At 45.4% G+C, this 22,071-nt stretch overlaps 1 protein-coding gene across 1 annotated transcript in view; it reads left to right on the forward strand.

The window, feature by feature from the left end:
* The first annotated feature begins 265 nt into the window (after positions 1–265).
* Positions 266–22,071, forward strand: part of LOC120048549 (kin of IRRE-like protein 3) — a 46,775-nt gene continuing 24,969 nt past the window's right edge. Inside the window, exon 1 of the mRNA XM_038994627.1 lies at positions 266–749. Coding sequence (XP_038850555.1) covers positions 710–749 — 40 coding nt within the window. The 5' untranslated portion in view covers positions 266–709. The remainder of the gene's footprint in view (positions 750–22,071) is intronic.

Below are 22,071 nucleotides of genomic sequence, written 5' to 3' on the forward strand. Positions count from 1 at the left end.
TGTGTCTTTTCGCACGAATTAAGTAGCACAGAAATTCGTGTATTTTCAAACGAATTGAACCACCCCAAAACACCCCAAAAATGCACAAAAACGCACGAAATCTGCTGAAATACATTTTGTACATATATGCGCGAATTGAATGTGAGACTGTGTTGGCTGAAGATACAGAGAGAGAGCAGAGCAAGAGCAAGAGAGTGAAACTCGAGTGGAGGGGTGAGAGAGTAGCAACTTCATTGAGTTTAGGCAGAACTGCGCGAGAAGCAGGACGGAGCGCAACTCAGCATCAGTACCGACCGGAAAAAGAGAGAATAGCCTTCAGGACACTACTGTGGACAAACAGAGGGTGAGATGTACTTCATTCAAAAGCAGTGAGTCGCAACAACTTGAAAGGGAAGAGGAATACATCGATCGGACAGAGGATACATATACGCTGTCATATTGGAAAAGTTCCTAACTATGGAAAATAATTCCTAAATGACTGTAAGCAAAGTGTTCGGACAATACCAGTGCTTTGAGAAGCATACGATTCCAGAGACAGAGATATCACCGGTACGTTTGATTTACCCAAGTAGTAATATTGCTTTGCACGGCGGCGGAGAATAACCAGCAAGCGGCAGCCCTCACCCCAGTCGCATTGACGGAACAATAGATTCCCGTCCTACACTTTCGGGGAAAACACAGCCAAACCGGCGACAGAAGACAAGATAAAATGTTGCCGTTTTACCTCGTCCTTTGCCTTATGGGAACAGGTAAGAAAACTGTTCTTGTCACATTTTTTTGCTGGTTGTTTTTCTGCGCTATTGCTATAAACTCATGAGATGCTCGCTCCGCGTTCCGTTCAGGGCGCGCTGCGTCAAACTGTAGCCTAGTGATGCGCTGTGCTGACGGGGATTAGAGAGGAGGTAATATTGCGGCTCCGCTTTTGCTCCGAGGAACTATAGTTTTCTAGGGATGTTGAGACAAAGTTCCGCTACTGAAAGAGCTTACCCGAGGTACCGGTTCAATGGCACTAACGCCGATCCTTACCAAAGCGCACAGTGGCGAGGTGATGCGGTTTTTGTTGATTTTACGCATTCGGTTATTTATCTGGTGTAGGCTATGCGGCGTGTTTTTTTTGCTGATCGTTTGGAAACAGTCCATCATGTTAGTGCACGTGGTTATTTGATAGGCAGACGTAAGGCTAGACCAAAACTCGTGCAATCCGGGCTTGTTGCCACTGAGGTCTGCGGTGACATCAAAAGTCGCTGTTGAAGCAAGTGGTTTGTGTGTGTGTGTGTGTGTGTGTGTGTGTGTGTGTGTGTGTGTGTGTGTGTGTGTGTGTGTGTGTGTGTGTGTGTGTGTGTGAGTGAGTGAAAGAGAGAGAGAGCAAGAGAAAGAGAAATAAAGAGATAAAGCAGAGAGAAGGACGGAGAGAAAGTGCTTATATCCGCCTCTAGATCGCACTAGTCTACCAGGCGAAGGATAGTAGCCTATGAGGTTGGCCGCAGGTATCACCGATCATAATTTCTAATGAGATGTGGGGGAAAACACGGTGCTTGTTTCTGCTGAAACGAACAACATGTATAGCCTAGTAGAGATAAACTGGGAACACTCCCCTAATGCAGCCAAGCAGACCTTAAAATGCACCAGCTAGGAATCGACCTCTCCACCCCGACACATTCCCTCTCTCGCCCCACACACCCCCTATCTCACCCATATTTCATTTATTTTTGAATGGGCTTTATATTTTAAACACAGAGTGGAATTGCATGGGGATTGAAGCGTGAGGAAACCACGTTATGTTGTAAGACCGCCGCAGCAAGCTCTCCATCTCTTTTTTAGCCGACCTTTACAGAAGTTTATCAAAGGCCACTGTGTGTCATTCATATTAAAATATATACTAGCCTATTATGGAACCTGTATTTGTAATGTATCAGACAACACTATTGTGTTATTATTCTATATGGAAAGTAACAATGTGGCCTAACCTCTAGTAGCCTATAAAGTTGAATCACAGACCTCACTCAGCCGAAAGTCCAGACCAAATAGCGTTCGATAGGTTTAAGAGGGGGGACATCTAGGCTATGTCTCGTTGTAAGTGCATAAACAGCCATGGGGTTGGATTTGAGACGGCTTTTAAACACACGTCTCCAATGAATAATTTCATAGCCAAACGCAGCCAGGTGGAAAAGGCTGCACCACCACTAGGCTACACGGAAAAGGTCAACAATGAAACGATCTAGAAATAAAGTAAATGTCTATTAAAGGCAGCCAACAGACCCCGGGCATGGTGCAATGATTTTTCTTTCATCTGTGCAACTGCTGTTTGTGTTATTTAACGTGAGGACTTCAGCCACTGGGGGCAATCGTCTGATGGGAGTCAACATTAGCGTGTCAATCATTTGTGTAGTGGCCTATGCCAATGATAGTTTACTATAAACTGTCGCTGTACTTACAAGTCTCTGCAATGTCCAATTAGTGTGCCTCTTAGGAAAGGAGGTTTCACATTCAACTGTTCCAAACAGTGGGTCTTTCTTTTGATAGGCTACTAATCTTGGCTGTGTGTGTGTGCATGTGTGTGTTATTATGTGCTAGAAAATCAGTTGATGTGGCCTTTGAATGGTTATGCAATATCAACATGCCTGCATATAATAGAAGTAAAAACCCATTTAGAGCAAATACAACCTCTAGGGTACTTTTTCCATAGTTACAGCACAGTAGGCAATATAGGCTATTGCATTATTCTGTAAAATAACATAATCCTTTAGTTATCCCCCAGAGAAGAAATCTGATTGCACCAGCCAAAACATACATCATTCTGTATTGGAAAGTAAACAACAATGGCCCCTATTGAGGTTCTAAGGGCCCTTTGATTGAGTGAGACCACAGTCATAGAAAATGTACATTTTCATACCCAACCCCTCATTGCTCTATTTTTATGCATGTGTGTTGTTGTTTCCAGTTTCCACACCTTTCAACAAACATTTCCTTACTTTTGGTGTATTATTAACGCCGGCTTTGATTCGGCTCTAGATAAAGGCTTCAAATCCCCCGACCCCTCGGATTCAGAGGATCTTACTTCTTCCAATTAACATTGAGCATCCAGGAGTAAAGTAAAGCGCTTTCGGTCAACGCTTCAGTAAATGAATTAAAAACAAAATGTTTATTGGCAGTTAAGCCGTGTTTTCTTCCCACTGTCTTTGATGAACGAGAGCCGAGTACTGACACATGGGGAGGCAGTAATTACATTTAAATGTTGAATCAGAATACACAACGTTGTCACACTGACACCCACTCTCCTCTGGGAGGAAAAGAGAGAGGAGATGGAGATGGAACGCCTGCTGGAACTGGAACACAAGCACAAACAGACTTTTGCCTCCTAAAGAATTGTCAACGAGGGTCGGGAAATACAGTATTCCCCTAACTATTGACTGTGAGGAGCACAAACAAACAACAGCAGAGTTCCAGGGTCCTAGTGGATCCATTCCTGACAAACAAACACCACAAATGGCAAACAAACTTTAATGTACCATTTGTCATGGTAGAGTAGTCATAGATTTACTCTGTGTCTGTCACGCATGTTTTTCTCATCAGATCATCAGAGAGAGGGGAGGGGGTAGAGGGGACCGGGTGTAAGATGACACCAGCAGCAGAACAATTCCTTGACAGACAAACAGGGGCTGGGGAGGGGCAGCAGCCAGCATGGTTCACAGGCTGCAACACACACACACACACACACACACACACACACACACACACACACACACACACACACACACACACACACACACACACACACACACACACACACAGTCCCAGAAAACTTGGTTGTTCAATGCTTGTTCACCCATCCATATGTATGTCCTCTCTGTGGCCCTCCTCTGCAGCAGGAGCAACGGCAGCATCTATCCATCATTTGCTTTCTCAGAATGTCCCCTGGCTTCTCACTGGAATTGGATTCCACCCTGCATCAGTATTCCAAGTAATCTTCAATGAGCTCTTTTTTGGAACCTTTAGCTTTGGTTTGCTGAGTCTCATAGGGCCAAGTTCAAGGGCTGGGAGCTGAGATCACACATTTCCCTCGCTGCTTTTTCCTCAAGTCCTGGCTGTCGCCACTCGTGTCTAAACCCAGTGAAGCACCCTGAAAATGCATTACCAGCACCATCCTCCTCTGAACTTGCCCAGTGAGGGGAATGTGTTGTGGGGCATTAGTAAGTCTAGTAGAACTCATCTACACACAAACAAACACAGCCTTTCACCATGGATATACTGTAAATACACAATGAGGCCTAGACAGGCACCATCAGAGGAACATATAGCTTTGCCTTGACCCCCCCCCACACACACACACACACACACACCTCCTCCCCCTTCCCCATTAGCAGAGATTTGTCCTGGATCTGAGCTGTGTGGCAGAAATATTTCTGGGCGATTCGGTGGCAGCGTGGCTAGGGAGGTTTGTTTTAGGGGGACTGTGCATATTTCATGAACCTCCGCTGCTTTGAATTCTTGTGGAGGAGTCAGGCTTGGGCGGAGTGAGCGGGGGACAGAGGAGTGTAAGGGGTTGTAGGGAGAGGGAGGAGGAGGAGGAGTGAGACAGGACTCAGAAGTGTAACTGCCAGTGTGATGATCAAGTTGACGCGCGGCGGGAAAACGTTAGGGAATACCATGGAGCATCATTAACTTCTCTCCATATTTTCTCTCCTTTCCCGCCTATCTCTCTCCCTCATTTTCTATCTGTTGCTGAGGGGGGAAAAGGGATTGAGGAGAAAGTAAAATGAGAGAGAATAAGTTGGAAGGCAGAGGGAGAAGAGAAGCCAAGTTGAGGATGTGTCAGACCAGGGGTGCACGGTCACAATAGTGCTGACGCAGCAGAATCCATCTGGTGTAGAAGTCTGTTGCATTATTTAGGAGACGCACCCATGGTAAAGATATGGATGAGTTTGGCCTACTTTGATTCCCACACTAGGAGTGCTCTCTGCAATGGACCCATGGCTCAAACTGGTGGAGATTTGATTTCCAGACAGACCTCATAGACTATGGAAAGGAATAGGATTCAGGGGAGGGGGCACGAATCAAACTTTAAAGGTCGTTTTTGTTCATGGCATGAGAGCTCTTAAGATTTGTTTTGTTTTGAGTGAAATTGTAGACACTTACTCATGAGTCACTCTGAAAGAGTTATTCCCCCCAGACCAGTACACTCAGAAAACCAACGATTCATATCCATTCCCAACCACACCTTAACCTTTTGTAGAGAGCCCTCTTTTCCCTGCACTTTTACTTTCCCTCCAGTAACTCAGAACTGATTCATCCGAAGGTACTAACAGACAAACCAACAGTCATACAGACAGACAGCCATACAGACAGACAGACAGACAGTCATTCATACAGACAGACAGTCATTCGTACAGACAGACATACAGACAGACAGCCATACAGACAGACAGTCATTCATACAGACATACAGACAGACAGCCATACAGACAGACAGACAGACAGACAGACAGACAGACAGACAGACAGACAGACAGACAGACAGACAGACAGACAGACAGACAGACAGACAGGCATGCAGAGGGGAGAAACTATAACAATGGGTTACTGTGTCTTCCAGCCACAAGACATGTTCACGCACACTGGCATTGTCTTCTTCCTCGGACCTCGCCTCCTTGACTAACAACACAATGACCCCTGGGGTCTTCCTCACTCATCTTTGGCCCCCAATCCCCCCAACCCCCACCCCCTCAACAACTTTGCTGTGTACAGAGGCAGAAATCGGAGGGAGAAAATAAACAATGGGGCTTCATAAAACAAGCTCTGTCTCACTAATCAGCTTTGCCATGCGGGGAAACAGAGATAAAGAACTTGGCATTGTGTCCAGGGGCCTTGTTATCAGCTGTTAGCTACTTCACTGGATGTAGTTGATGGCACGGCTCAACACAACAGGGAAGGCCTTGTGTTGTGTGGGCAGCCAGGCAAGATATGCTGGAGCTGTACTACCAGCTCGGGCACTTGGCCACTTCCATCCCTGTCTTTGTCTCTCTCTCGCTTCCTCTCTCTTCGCTCTATTTTCTCCCCCTCTTTTCATCCCCTCTCTCTCTCTCTCCCCCCCTCTCTCTCTCTCTCTCTCTCTAACGCTAACTCTCTGCTTCTCTAACTCTCACTGCTCTCTTCCTCCCTTCCTTCTCTCCTTGTCTCTGTCTTTGCACGTCCTCACCTCTGTTTCCCTCCGGGGCAGAGGAAGATCCTTGCAGGAAGTGACACATAAAGACAGGGACAATGGAGGGGCTGTGTCAGCTTCCTCTTCCAAATAACTGGTCCAAATAACACACACATGCCGCCCGGCCCCTCAGCCTCTCAGCCCAAGGCCCCTACCAGTCCTACAACAGCCCCACTTCCATCCACTGCCGGCAGATTACTGGGCTCTATTATCACCCACTGATTAGAATACAGTAGGGAGAGAGCAGAGGCTGTTTACTCTCTGCATTCTCCTCCACCAAACTGTGGTACAGCGAGACGGAACCCTGGGTTAATTCTTTGCAAATCATTAAAACAGAGCTCAGTGAGAGAGTAGAGCAGTAGCACAGCCACTGTGTTCAAACAGTAGCAAGCCAGCTAGCTATTTTAGTGAAACAAATTGTATTTTTATTATATTTTTGGGGGGGGATATAGAGAGATGTATCACAATTTGGCAAGACCTCCAACCCAAGAAACCCAGAGAGCATAAAGAGAGTTCCAACATACTAGACCAAACATTCGTTTATATTTTCCAATCAATTTCTGCCCTCCAAGACAAGAATTTCCTATCTCCTGCAGAGACACAGAAACCAACAGCAAATTGAAATGTATCTCCCGTGTTGCAGCAATATCTGGGCCTTTGTTATCTTCACTAGCCGTGTTCCTCAACCTTCTTTTAAAGATTGCCCTGTTGGGGGGTGATTCTGGCAGCTGAGAAGGGACTGAGGGGGAAAAACCCATGCGGTTATGAATCCTGTGAGAAGCTATTTATTTGTCTGTCTATATATTTTCTACTTATTTATCTATTTTTATTCCCCACTCAATCCGTTCTTGAGATGCGGTCCGATTTTCAGTGGCTCCTCTTGAGCAGAGGGACGTTAATATCATGTGGCCATTGTGTGCTATTTTGGAGGGTTGTTGTGTGTGCACGTCCATAAGTGACTCATGAGGAGCTTATCAAAGCAACGCCCTAAACTATGTGTTGCTCATAGTACACACACACACACACACACACACACACACACACACACACACACACACACACACACACACACACACACACACACACACACTAAGACAGGGGGTCAAGGGCATGCATTGGGGCAGAGGATGATGAGCTGAGATGAGTGTTTCCCATCTTTGGGGCTATGTGCCCTTTATGGAGCAGTTAGTCAAAGCCCGACTGTCTAATTAATGACGCTCTATCTCTCAGGATGTCATGTCTCCACTCAACTCAACCCAACCAGGGGGAAAGGAATGCACTCAAGGAAACAAGCAATGGCCTGGCTGGGCTGGGTGGACATTACAGAGACCAGAGGGTTGAGTGCGTGCAGGGAGGGACAACTCCCATGCTCCCCTGGGCTTCAGGTCCCCTCCTTCCCCTCTCTCTGTCTCCTTCTGTCTTTCTTTCTCTGGCTTTCTTTCTCCTCCTCAAACATAGAGCTCCATCTTCCTGCTTCCTGCCAGTTTAAGCTGACAGGAATCTGAGGGCAAATATTGTGATAGTGACTCAACCGTTAACAAAATACTGGGCTCGGCGGTCAGGAAAGGAAACCGCTTCTTAAACTCTCTTTCTCCTCCTCCTTCTCTCAGTGAGAACGGTAGGTCTCTCTGCCTCTCTGTGTTGTTTTGAGAGGCAGACAGCTGGGTGAAGGGTTGGCAGAAAGTGTAGACACTTTTTTTCTTCTCTCCCTTCTCCTCCAGCGGGGAATTTAGAGCAAGGCTTTGAAACTCTGTGGGAGGCCGCTAAGGAAAGCCGGCCAATTTGCTATCAACTGAGGGGTGTCAGTCAAAGCTCATCGATCAGGCTTTTAACTGTGGCTCCCTCAATGTCCAAACATGGTAATTTTATTGAGCCGTGTTGGAGATGAGAGGCGCAGTGAGGGGTGGGGCGACAGCCGGGGGCTGCGGAGGGTTTGGGGGATAGGGGTGAGAGTCAGTAGGTGGGTAAGGTGGGTCTCCAACTTCTGTGGTGATGAAAAGCAGGAGCTTCACACAGAGATAGGCATTGGAGATCCTTTGGACAGGGGGTTGGGAGGAGATGTTTGTCTGAGCAGAGAGACAGAGAAAGAGAGAGAGCTGTGCCTCAGCCGGGGGAGGAGGGAGGGGAGAGAGAGAGAGAGACACAGAGAGGGAGAGAGAAAGAGAGAGGGGGGGTCAGAAGGATTTACTGCCAGCAGCATAGCATTAAAGGTAATGGATATGCTTGTGTTGGTGTAAAGCGAACCTGTGTTTTTTCTCCCAGCACAGGGTAGCTAAAAGAATAACAAAGATGTAACTGAAGTGAGAATCCGGGGAGGAAGAATTGAAAGGGGTTGTTTCAACGCCTCAGGGCGAAACATTACAACCTGAGGTATCCCTTTGCCATGAAGATGGACTTAAGACACAGAATGTTTTTTGAAGAGGGTTTTGTGTGTGTGTGTGTGTGTGTGTGTGTGTGTGTGTGTGTGTGTGTGTGTGTGTGTGTGTGTGTGTGTGTGTGTGTGTGTGTGTGTGTGTGTGTGTGTGTGTGTGTGTGTGTGTGTGTGTCCTGATCCTGACAACATTCCAGTAGAATTCCAGTGGGGTTAGGGTCTGGAAAGCTAAGTGCTTCCCAAGCTGACAGGGGTGAACCTTATAACCCTCTACACCCCTGCACCCCAGCGAGGAGTCAGCAGCAGTCCCTCCTAGGGTTGAACCATTCCGGGAACTTTCAATACATTTTCAATAAATACCCTGGTTTTCCCAAAAGGATTACGGATTTCCTGCTTATTCCCTTCTGATTTCAGGAAAACCAGGGAATTTATTGAAAGCAACCCTAGTCCCTCCATTGTTCCAGCACATTTTACCTGTCCGATGTAGGCATCCCAGCACTCATCAGATTGAACTGATTGTTCCCTCCACAGATTGGGCTTCTACGCCCTCCTGCTACAGGATGATGTCTGTTTGCTTTTGAAAGTCCCAGCCATGGTGCATAGAATGGAACGCTCTGGAGGATAGGGGGGATCAAGGGGGGGGGGGGGGGGGGGGGGGTAGAGGTAAGGGAGAAGCAACAGCAGGGATAGAGGGAAGGGAGAAGCAGAGATACAAAGGGAGGAAAGAGAGAAAGGGAGAGAGAGGGAGAGTGTTACAGACACATACACAATAGGGATGACATTGTCTAAGATGATGTGAGTGTGTATCCAGTGTCAGTCTATGACATATGATATAACCTGCTATTGATAGGATGGTTGGGCTGGAGGGAGGGAAGGAGAGAGTATAGATACTGCAGGTTTTCAGGGAGTTTCCAAACAGAGACAGATAGAGCAGGAGATAATATTGGAGGAGAGAGGAGTGGATGGAGGGAGAGGGGGAGAGGGGGATGAGACGCAGAGTTCCAGGCTGCATCCATCATGTGGTTTGGTGCAGGAGCCATTTCTACCCATTGTTCTCCATCATTTGTTTTCTCAGGGCTCTGCTAGGGGGGGGGGGGGGGGGGGGGGGGGGGGTTAGCCATTTGTTTTTGCTCTAATTACATAAGTGAGACAGCATAATTAGACATATAGATAAAGAGAAAGGCAGAGAAGAGAGATAGATAGCCACAGGGAGATAGATACAGAGGTGCAGATGAAATGAGATGCGTAGACAACGGAAAAGTCCCTTTCCATTTCAACGTTCAAGGCTACCAAGGAGGAGGAGTAAGGGTGCGGTATAAAGTAAAGGAGACAGAGAGAGATGGAACGATAACGGATGAGAGAGAGGAGGAGAGAAAAGCTATCTTCAGAGCCTGCACTTTTAGATGCAGCCAGATGCTTCCTGAAAAGTCACCCCGTTTGATGCAGGGAGGTGGGGAGAGGGGGAGGGAAGGGGATAGAGAGGTAGAGAGAGAGCAGGGGGAGATGAGGAATGAGAGAGAGGGGGGGAGAAAGAGGAGGAGAGAGAAAGATTAACATTGAGAAGCAGAAGAGAGAGAGGGGAGAGGGAGAGAGAGGGGGGGGGTGAAAGAGATGGGGAGAGGAAAGCAGAGAGAGAGAGATCTCCTCCAGATCAAGGCAGTGTCTGGTCCCTGGAAGTGCCTGTTTGTTTTCAGTTGTTTGGGCGGGTCTCCAACCTCCATGTGTGAGGCCACAGGGCCCTGCTCCTGTCTCCGTCAGACACAACCCTGACACATATACACACAACCCTGACACATTCACACAACCCTGACACACATACAAACACACACTGTTTTATCTCTGCTTCATACACCTCAAACACAGCCACCTGCCAAACCATCACTAAAGACACAGCACACACTCCCTGGCACCGCTATACACACACCCCAGCACCACTACCCACACCCCGACACCACTTTACACACACCCTGGTTTGTGAATGTGTGAGGTTGAGGAGGTGGGGAACATGTGGAGCAGTAAGCTGCAGGCAGACAACAGAAGAGCAGCAAGTCCTCAGTCTGTCCTTCAACTTGTTCAATGGAGAGAGATGATTACAGGTTACTGTCTGAAACTACAGCCCAAGACTAATCAGCCTGGGGAAGATCGTTTGTGAAAAACCTGCAGCTCCTGTTATACTTTCAGGGCCAGATTAAGAAATCTAATTGGGAGTTGTTGAGAAAACTGTTTCTAATGGTTCTACAGACAGACTAGTCGTCTCTTTTCAGCAGTAGCCATTTGCTTTACAAACAGTAAATTTTTCCCGCAATTGTACTTTGAAATCTGCAAAACGCAAACCGACAGCTGCAACCAACCATAGAAATATAATCCATAGATGGCAGTTCCCATTCAAGTCAGGACTGGTATCCATTGCTAGTGTACCCATGAGTTTAATAGTCAAATTGCCAGGGTAAGAGGTTACAATATCCTTCTATGGATTATATGTCTATGGCCACGCAATAAACTGTATATTTGACATGCATACTGCCCAAACTGCAGCCTTCCTGACTGTAGGCATACCTGTAACTGCCAAACACTTGAGTAAATGAGGGATACAAAGTATATGTTATGGTGTGGGGTGCATTTTCCTGGCACCACTGCGACCTGTACGCTCTTGTTGGCTGGCCCTCGCTTCATACTCGTCGCCAAACCCACTGGCTCCAGGTCATCTACAAGTCTCTGCTAGGTAAAGCCCTGCTTTATCTCAGCTCACTGGTCACCATAGCAGCACCCACCCGCAGCACGCACTCCAGCAGGTTTATCTCTCTGGTCACCCCCAATGCCAATTCCTCCTTTGGCCGCCTTTCCTTCCAGTTCTCTGCTGCCAATAACTGGAAGGAACTGCAAAAATCACTGAAGCTAGAGACTCCTATCTCCCTCACTAGCTTTAAGCACCAGCTGTCAGAGCAGCTCACAGATCACTGCACATAGCCCATCTGTAAACAGCCCATCCAACTACCTCATCCACATACTGTATTTATTTATTTATCTTGCTCCTGTGCACCCCAGTATCTCTATTTGCACATTCATCTTCTGCACATCTACCATTCCAGTGTTTAATTGCTATATTGTAATTACTTTGCCATCGTGGCCTATTTATTGCCTTACCTCCCTTATCTTACCTCATTTGCACTCAGTGTATATAGACTTTTTTTATTTTCTTCTTCTACTGTATTATTGACTGTATGTTTTGTTTATTCCATGTGTAACTCTGTGTTGTTGTATGTGTTGAACTGCTGTGCTTTATCTTGGCCAGGTCATAGTTGTAAATGAGAACTTGTTCTCAACTAGCCTACCTGGTTAAATAAAGGTGAAATAAATAAAAAATAAATAAAAATAGGTGCACCTTTAGAATCTATGCCAAGGTGCATTAAATCTGTTCTGGTAGCTCTTGCCTGCCCAACACCTTTATAAGACACACACGGTTAAATAAAGGTTAAATAAATAAAAATAAATATATACTTCATGTTGGTGTTTCCTTTATTTTGTTAGTTACCTGTATGTGCATTTTTTTGTCGCTTGGGCCCTGACTCACACAATTGACCAGTCACATGTATTTATTATTGCAGTTAATTTTTTACTTTTTATTAATCAATTACCCAATGAAGGCAAGGCCCCCCAGTTACTGACGTGTCCCCCTACCTCCTCTCCTCCCCCATCTGATGATTAGCAGAGCGGCAGCAGGCTGTATACACTCCTAAATCCTCCTGTGGTTGGCGGTTGCAGTAAAAAATATAAAATACATACTACATATGTAATATGTATTGTATTGTATGTCCATTACATGAAATCCCCCCAAAAATCGATTTAAATTACAGGTTGAAATGCAACGAAATAGGAAAAACGCCAAGGTGGTGAATACTTTTGCAAGGCACTGTAGATACAGTTGAAGTCGGAAGTTTACATACACCTGAGCCAAATAGATTTAAACTCAGTTTTTCACCATTCCTGACATTTATTCCTAGTAAAAATTCCCTGTCTTAGGTCAGTTAGGATCACCACGTTATTTTAAGAATGTGAAATGTCAGATTAATAGTAGAGAGAATTATTTATTTCAGCTTTTATTTCTTTCATCACATTCCTAGTGGGTCAGAAGCTAACATACACTCAATTAGTATTTGGTAGCATTGCCTTTAAATTGTTTAACTTGGGTCAAACGTTTTGGGTAGCCTTCCACAAGCTTCCCACAATAAGTTGGGTGAATTTTGGCCCATTCCTCCTGACAGCGCTGGTGTAACTGAGTCAGGTTTGTAGGCCTACTTGCCCGCACATACTTTTTCAGTTCTGCCAACAAATTTTCTATAGGATTGAGGTCAAGGCTTTGTGATGGCCACTCCAATATCTTGACTTTGTTGTCCTTAAGCCATTTTGCAACAACTTTGGAAATATGCTTGGGGTCATTGTCCATTTGGAAGACCCATTTGCAACCAAGCTTTAACTTCCTGACTGATGTCTTGAGATGTTGCTTCAATATATCCACATAATTTTCATTCCTCATGATGCCATCTATTTTGTGAAGTGTACCGGTCCCTCCTGCAGCAAAGCACCGCCACAACATAATGCTGCCACCCCCGTGCTTCACGGTTGGGATGGTGTTCTTCGGCTTGCAAGCGTCCCCCTTTTTCCTCCAAACATAACGATTGTCATTATGGCCAAACAGTTATATTTATATTTCATCAGACCAGAGGACATTTCTCCAGAAAATACGATCGTTGTCCACATGTGCAGTTGCAAACCGTAGTCTGGCTTTTTTAGGGCGGTTTTGGAGCAGTGGCTTCTTCCTTGCTGAGTGTCCTTTCAGGTTATGTCGATATAGTACTCGTTTTACTTTGGATATAGATACTTTTGTACCTGTTTCCTCCAGCATCTTCACAAGGTCCTTTGCTGTTGTTCTAGGATTGATTTGTACTTTTTGCACCAAAGTACGTCTCTAGGAGACAGAACGCGTCTCCTTCCTGAGCGGTATGACGGCTGCGTGGTCCCACGGTGTTTATACTTGCGTACTATTGTTTGTACAGATGAACGTGGTACCTTCAGGCGTTTGGAAATTGCTCCCAAGGATGATCCAGACTTGTGGAGGTCTACAAAAAAAATTCTGAGGTCTTGGCTGATTTATTTTGATTTTCTCATGATGTCAAGCAAAGAGGCACTGAGTTTGATGGTAGGCTTTGAAATACATCCACAGGTACACCGCCAATTGACTCAAATGATGTCAATTAGCCTATCAGAAGTTTCTAAGGCCATGACATCATTTTCTGGAATTTTACAAGCTGTTTAAAGGCACAGTCAACTTAGGTGTATGTAAACTTCTGACCCACTGGAATTGTGATACAGTGAGTTGTAAGTGAAATTATCTGTCTGTAACAATTGTTGGAAAAATTACTTGAGTCATGCACAAAGTAGATGTCCTAATCGACTTGCCAAAACTATAGTTTGTGAAAAAGAATTTTGTGGAGTGGTTGAAAAACGAGTTTTAATGACTCCAACCTAAGTGTATGTAAACTTCCGACTTCAACTGTAGATAATATATACAAGTATATATTCCCTTTATTATTATTTGTTGGTAAAAAATATTTTTTTAAATGTTGCTTCCTCTTGGGCCCGGGCCCAGGGGCGTCAGCTGCATTAATTCAGCCTTCTGTATTTTAAAAGTGTGTATGCTGAGCGACAGATGTCCTTGGAGTTATTGAGAGACTGACAGTATTTCGGGTGTTATTTGAGAACTATTGAGTGATTGTACCAAGTCATCACAGTTGTTTATCTTTTAACACAGTGACAGTGCTGGCAGTTTGCAGTTGCTCGTAGTGCACTAGATAGACACAAAGTGGTAATATTGTGGTTCTGAAAAGCCTGTGTCCAGTCACGACTCCAGTGTGTGTGTGTGTATGTGTGTGTATGAGAGATGGTTTATGCGTGTGTGTGTCGTTTGTGTGAGTGAGTGTGCGCGTGCGCCCAAGCGCATGCTCCGTTCTCCTGTCTCTGCGTGGGTGTGTCCAGGAGTGTCACCCGCTCTTTCAGAGCTCTGGCGCAGGGAAGGAAGATAAATGGGACATTAATGGAACCGCTCAATCACAGGCTACTTAAAAAAAAGCTGACCATAGACTGTGGGGCAATCAGTCCTACTCCGAGGCCCCTTCAGTCTGCATTCAGCCTGGGCTCGAGGAGGGCGGTTCTGGGTCCTTCAAACTCTGGATTAGCCATTCACTGCTCCATAGACCACGGCCTAACTGCCTTACACTGCCTAACTGACTGAGCACTCCTTTAGAAAGACCATAGGGGTTGGAGAGAGTGAACTCTCTTTTTTAAAAAAGAGTTCTGATTGTTCTTGGAGGTCTTTAAAACCCCGTTAGAATTGGGCTCCTTTGTCTTGCACCTCCGGGAGTTCGAATAGTGACTATGTTATGTGAAGGTTTTGTTTGTTGTGTGCTTTTGTTTATTGTTCGGTTTCGTTAATTAACAGCAGATAGGTTTTTGAAGTGGTGCATGGCTTTCTTAGGTGAGAACAGTAATGAATGGGGAGGGGAAATCTATGGTTCTTCAGTTGTGCCGTAGGAGCATGACGTTTGCTTTAATGGTGTGAAAATGAACAGTGGCAAGTGGCAATTCCACCTTTACCTCTGGGGTCGAATCGCAACTGTTGCTTCTGATTAATTTCCTGCAGCTTTGATTAGAAATTCACAGTGGTCAAGAAAAGCCTTTTCACACTGTTAGGTTCTTATTTTTCAGAATAAATAACTCACGGACACTAGAGAAGCTTTAACCAAGTTTAATTCTTCCCAAAGGTTCTGTGCAGCTGAAATCAGACAACCCAACATTTCTCCCATCCAGATATATATATCCCACTTAAGACACTCCTCCTCTCCAATCCTTACATCTTATGGTTTAACAGGAAAAGAGTAACAATATACCAAACCCTTATTACTCCCTTCAGGGGATCTGACCTCCTGACCTCAACCCCTCCTTCATCTAATCCACAGATGTCCATCTGTCTCCCCTGTATTAACACATTGCTCTCCTCTTGTCCACCCAACACATTCCACAGCTATCTGTCTTTCTAGAGACCCAGTCTCTTTCACTCCTTAATATACTATGCATCTGATCTATCATGTCTTTAATATCTCAATGTTCAAAATGTCAAATCCAACAACACTTACCGCCGGGGTACGGAAGAGGAAGCTGCCATCTTGTGTGAAACATGAACTGTGTTGGCCAACACCACAAAGGTACAAACACAACACTTGGGTCAAAATGTTCCCTCTCGCCGCTCCATATAACCAACCACTCTTCTTTTCTCTAATTTCTTCTCTCTCTTTCCCTCCCTTCTGGGTAATGTGTTAACGAGCAACAGCTTCTCAGAATACTCATAACATTAGTGTGTGTATTTGTGTGTGGGTGTGTGTGTGTGTGTGTGTACATATGCGTGTGTGTGTTTTCACACCAATTAATGAATAGCTTTGTGAGGCTGAGGATGGCTTGTCTCTTGCCGGCGCGCGGACGGGTGTGTTTCTTCCCCCGTTCTCTCTCCCGTGTTAGACCGTTCTCTATCCCGTGTTAAACCGTTCTCTCTCCCGTGTTAGACCGTTCTCTATCCCGTGTTAGACCGTTCTCTATCCCGTGTTAGACCGTTCTCTATCCCGTGTTAAACCGTTCTCTCTCCCGTGTTAGACCGTTCTCTCTCCCGTGTTAGAGCGTTCTCTCTCCCGTGTTAGACCGTTCTCTATCCCGTGTTAGACCGTTCTCTCTCCCGTGTTAGACCGTTCTCTCTCCCGTGTTAGACCGTTCTCTATCCCGTGTTAGACCGTTCTCTCTCCCGTGTTAGACCGTTCTCTGTCACGAATCCCGTTTCCTGAGTCTGTTTTTGCCTCTGTTCTGTCCTGGAGTGTTTTTCCGGTGTCCTGGAACGCACCCTGTCTGGTTGCCGGACGACGTAGCTAGTTGGGAGATCTCTGATTACCCGCACCTGTATCCCATCAGCTATCTGTACACCTGGTCCTGATCATCATCCCTCCACTTCATAAGCTCTGACCTGACATCCATTCCCTGCCGGATCGTTAGCCATGAACAGTATGTTATGCCAGCGTATCAGCCTCCAGTTTGATAGTTTGTTTTGTTGTTTTGTACGTCTTGCTTGCCTTGAACTTACCTCCGTTTGTTCTGTCTACAGTCATTCACCCGGAACACTCACCCCATCCCTGCCTGGTCGTCGGTGGCTTCTGTTACTCCCTTGGATCTGCCTATTCACTCCCATCAACTCACCTCCGCTGCCCGCTCCGCCACCTGGATCTTTCTACCTTTACGGTTAAACTTGTAAATAAATACTCACCTTCGTCCTACTCTCCTTGTCCTGGTCTGCTTCTGGGTTCTACTTTAGAAAGTCGTGACAGTTCTCTATCCCGTGTTAGTCCGTTCTCTCTCCCGTGTTAGTCCGTTCTCTCTCCCGTGTTAGACCGTTCTCTTTCCCGTGTTAGACCGTTCTCTTTCCCGTGTTAGACCGTTCTCTTTCCCGTGTTAGACCGTTCTCTCTCCCGTGTTAGAACGTTCTCTCTCCCGTGTTAGACCATTCTCTCTCCCGTGTTAGACCGTGTGTGTGCATGTGATGGCAGGGTCCTCTCTGACACTTTACATTAATTAGCCCACTCTGTAATTAGCGCAAGGGGGCGAGTGGGAACATGAGATACCTGAACACAAGCCTAATCAGAGGGGCCAACGGGTTTGATTCGCCACAACGCCAGCGAGAAAGTTCACACATATGTATAATTCCTGGCTCGACTCAGACAGACTGCGTTTTCACAGTCAAATTAGCAGGGATGTGGATTGGGAAGATTGGACTCTTGAGAGGAAAAAATAAGACCTTTTTCGTTCTCTTGACTTGGTTTTGAGTTTGGTGACCATTAATATAAAAGCAGTCTCTCTCTCTCGCTTTCCTCTCCTCCTCCACACCAACCCTTCCTCCTGGGGCACTGCAGAACAATTATGTTGCTCTACTCCCTTCCCTCCCTCCCTCTCACTCCAGATAATTCAATCTGTCCAATATCAAATAATCTTCCCCAATTTTTCAGCCCATTTTAACCTTATCGCTCTAACAGCCACCTCTAGGGGATGAGTCTCGTTCCACCTTGCTAAAAGAGAAGGGGAGAGAAAGAGAAAGAACCCGGGAAAGGGGGATGACAGATAGCTCTATGAGGAGTGCTTTGAGAAGCTTCTGTTTGCCATTCTCACAGGCAATATGTAAGAGAGGGGGGGACCAGAGAGGAAAAAGAGAGGAGAGAGGGAGAGAATATTAGTGAAAGGGTGGGGGATGAGTGTAGGCTAGGTGATGAAAGTAAAGTTGGCCTGGTGTTACCACTCTACTTTAACTTGTGTTCCACAGCACTGTATAACACGCCCCTCTACAAGCTCTCCCCCAGTTCAGAATTACAATCCAATAAGGTGGCCTCCTGTTGGTCTTTGTTCCCCCATAGTGTTTACCCTGTCCTCCGGCTCCGCTCGCTGCCTAATCTACCCAAGAGCTGAATGGCAATAGGTCAGGAACAAGGAGGGACAGAGCCGAAGGAGGGAGGAGAGGGGGGAGGGAAGAAGGGAGGGAGGTGGAGTAAAGGATACATTTTTCCTTCTCTCAATATTTTTCTCCACCATTCCATTCTTTGGGTTGTTTCCCCTCTCTCTGGTTCTCCCACTCTCCTTCCTCTCCGTCCTTTCTTTTAAATTCTAATCTGTCTGCTTGATTGTTCTAAGCTGCTTTCAGCCGGCCCATGGGAGAGCTGGAGGTTTGGAATCTGTTTTAATTCTGATTTAAAAGAAGCCTTCCTCAAGAAGGGAGATGTAAGAGTAGGCCAGGCTGAGGAGAGTGAAGGAGTGGAGGTGGGACAGATTGCTTGGCGGTGGTGGAATAGGATGGGAGGCAGAGAGGCGGCTTTGTGACCAGAAGTCACAAAAATAGAAAAAGATATGATATGCCACACAATCTCTCTTTCCCAATCTCCTCTCTCTCTTGTGCTTAAACACACACACATACGCGCGCTCCCAGGCATTGGGGTGGTTTAAGCCAAATGGGATTTTTTTTCTCCTATCTGTAATCAAGCGGCACAATCTATATACAGTAGATTGATCTCAACTTCCTGTGATTCATACCATATCCTGTGGAGACGATATGGCCAGCTGAGAGGGTTATCTCCACGCTCTGTCTAATGATCGATAATCTCCCCGGATGGCTTTAAGAGCCTGCAACGCTCCACTTGTTTATCAGGGCCACAAACCAGGGGCCACAGACAGAGCTGTGAACTGTAAATGAAAAAAAATATAAATCAGTATTTGCAGAGAGAGAAGAGAGACAGCTGTTTGGCATAATTGCACTAAAACTTTTTGGCTGCTGTTTGGAGTGGACAGTCATGGTGTGGGTAGATGTGGGTAGATAGTGGTCCATTTCCCTGCTTGATGGGGTTATACTTGGGTAGCAATGTCACCATTGTGGACTCCCTGGACGTCCTTGTTAGACACTTAATTTAAAGGCCTTATCACACTGAGGCACAGTGAGATTCTCCTAATATAAGTCTGAACATCAAAGATACTGGCACTGGCACCAAGACTCTATCCATTACTGCAGCCAGGCAGATTGGCGAGTTGCAGAGCAACGTGTGGGTGTGTTTTTTCTCTGTTTGCATCTCTGTGTGTTTGTTTGTGTCTCTTCCTTTGTGTGTGTGTTTGCGTGTGAGTGGTGAAACAGTCACACATCTCTCCCTCAACTAACAAACCCCCCAAATAATAAACCCCACTCCAGAAAAATGGAGTGACACAATGAAGTGGTTAAGTTTATCAAGCCACCAGCTTTGCTCAGGCAGGCAAGGTGTTAAGGGCCAGGCAGAGGTCAAGGGCCCAGCCCACAGCATTCTTCAGCTAGGCACGTCCCAGCACATCACACAGTCAGGGACCATATGTCCAGGTCCTCCAGTCAATGGGCCAGCCCAGCCAGCAGGACAAAGACCCATTCACACCCACTGAGCTCTGAGGAAATCTGCAATTCCACGCTGCCATTAGGCCAGAAAACAGCACCAGTGAGTCAACACCAGGGATACACGAGTTAGAGAGATATATATATATATATATATATATATATATATATATATATATATATATATATATATATATATATATGAATATGAGAGAGAGAGAGAGAGAGAGAGAGAGAGAGAGAGAGAGAGAGAGAGAGAGAGAGAGAGAGAGAGAGAGAGAGAGAGAGAGAGAGAGAGAGGGGCCTTTACCAGGCATTACAGGCAGGCTGAGGATGATGCCCTGTGCTGTGGCCCCATCTCTCTGTTCTTCCACAGGGCTGCAGCAGCCTTCTCTCCAGAGGGCCCTTAGAGACCCTCCCTGCAGCCCCCTCTCTCTCCTCTCACTCTCAATTCAGTTCAATTCAAAGGGCTTTATTGGCATGGGAAACATATGTTTACATTGCCAAAGCAAGTGAAATAGACAATAAAAAATGAACAGTAAACATGGCACAACATTATATTCCAAAGGAATAGAGACATTCCACATGTCATATAATGTCTATATAACGTGTTGTAATGATATGCAAATAGTTAAAGTACACAAGGGAAACTAAATAAACATAAATATGTACAATGGGATTTGTTCGTCCTCTGGTTGGCCTTTTCTTGTGGCAACAGGTCAGATCTCTCTCTCTCTCTCTCTCTCTCTCTTGCTAAAACACAATTTCTGAAAATCAAACACTGCTTTCAAATCATAAACAAAGTGATCAAAATGATATACACTCTCAAGCAGTCAGTAAACAATACACCCCGAAAAATAGAAAACACATTGTTGAAAACATACAATTCTCAGGGAGAAGTACATTTTTAATCTAAAACAATATTCATATTTTTCCGTCATTGTCTTTTGATGAACGAAAACATGTTCTATCATAGTAGCTCAAAATTTATCAGAAATTACAGTATACAGCCTACAATGCACTGTACTACAGTATGCAATACTAAAAGGGACAAAAATCAGTAAACATGTGATCAATGTGCTTCTTCTTGTCTTTGGGCTGGGTCAGGCCAGAGCACTTCGTCGACATCACAAGCAATATTGTCCCTCCTGAGGCAACGGGGGAAGAGCCTCTTGTGTGCTGTATCCAGCCCTGACATGATTCCTCACCTATATCACCACAGGCTAAATCCATGGCTTGCAGCAGATTTACTCTGGTGTAGGGTTGTCTATCATACACTTTCCATCTCCAAGAGGAGAAAAACTCCTCAATCGGATTCAGGAAAGGCGAGTATGGAGGGAGGTACAAATTCATAAACTGCCCATTGATGTTAAACCATTCCCTTACCTGAGCAGCTCGGTGGAAACTGACATTGTCCCACACTATCACATAGGTGGGAATGGGATTCTCATTTAGCTCTTGACCCTGCTGCTCTTGAACCTGCTGCTCAAATAAAATATCTCTTAGATTGGCAATAATTCTTAGAAGGTGCTGGGTGTTATATGGCCCGAGTGTAACATGGTGATGTAGAACACCATGGTTGCTGATAGCAACACAGATTGTGACATTGCCACCTCGTTGACCAGGGACTTCAACAATGGCCCGCTGTCCAATCATGTTTCGGCCTCTCCTTCTCCTCTTTGTTAGATTGAAGCCTGCTTCATCGACAAAGATGAACTCATGGGGTCTGTCCAAGGATTCCAAGTCAAATATTGTCTGTGTAGAAATACAATATACTGTATGTAGGATTTTGTAAGTCGTACAGAGACAGTGCTATACTGTAGAGTACAATTAGGCTTCTGATTCACATACATTGTATGTACTGAAGAGTAATGTCATTCACATAGTATGTGTTAGTACTGTAGACAATCTGGATTACAGTAATTGTTTCTGAATGTACACTTACTTGCACATACTGAGCTCGCAGTTCTTTCACCCTTGGTGAGTTGTGCTCAAAAGTTACTCTGTATACTTGTTTCATTCGCATCCTGTTACGATGGAGGACACGGTCAATTGTGGAAATGCTCACACTGTCGATTCCCTGGAAGTGTGTGTTGTCTTGTATCACTCGTTCCTGGATTTCTCTGAGTCGTATTGCATTATCTTGAAGGACCATGCCAACTATAACGGCCTCTTGCTCCCGAGTGAATATAGCTGTCCTTCCACCTGCATGTGGCAGCCTTGCAATTCTACAAAAAGTAGTTGTGCAGTTACAAAACATATTCATGCAGTACAATACATACAGTGATTAACTTTACAAATGTCTATTGAAAAAGCTGCATATAGTGTAGTACAGTAAATTTGCAATTACAAAAATACAGTAGTATACTGTAGCTGTTCTCTTCTCTGAATTTCCTTACTATGGTGGACACAGAAAATCGGCTCAAATTGGGTTGCACTCTAAGTCCTGCTTCCCTCATTGTCAGTCCATGGACAAGAACATGGTCTATAACTGTTGCTCGAATTTCATCAGATACT

The sequence above is a fragment of the Salvelinus namaycush genome, chromosome 5, assembly GCF_016432855.1.
Source record: "Salvelinus namaycush isolate Seneca chromosome 5, SaNama_1.0, whole genome shotgun sequence".
NCBI lineage: Eukaryota > Metazoa > Chordata > Actinopteri > Salmoniformes > Salmonidae > Salvelinus > Salvelinus namaycush.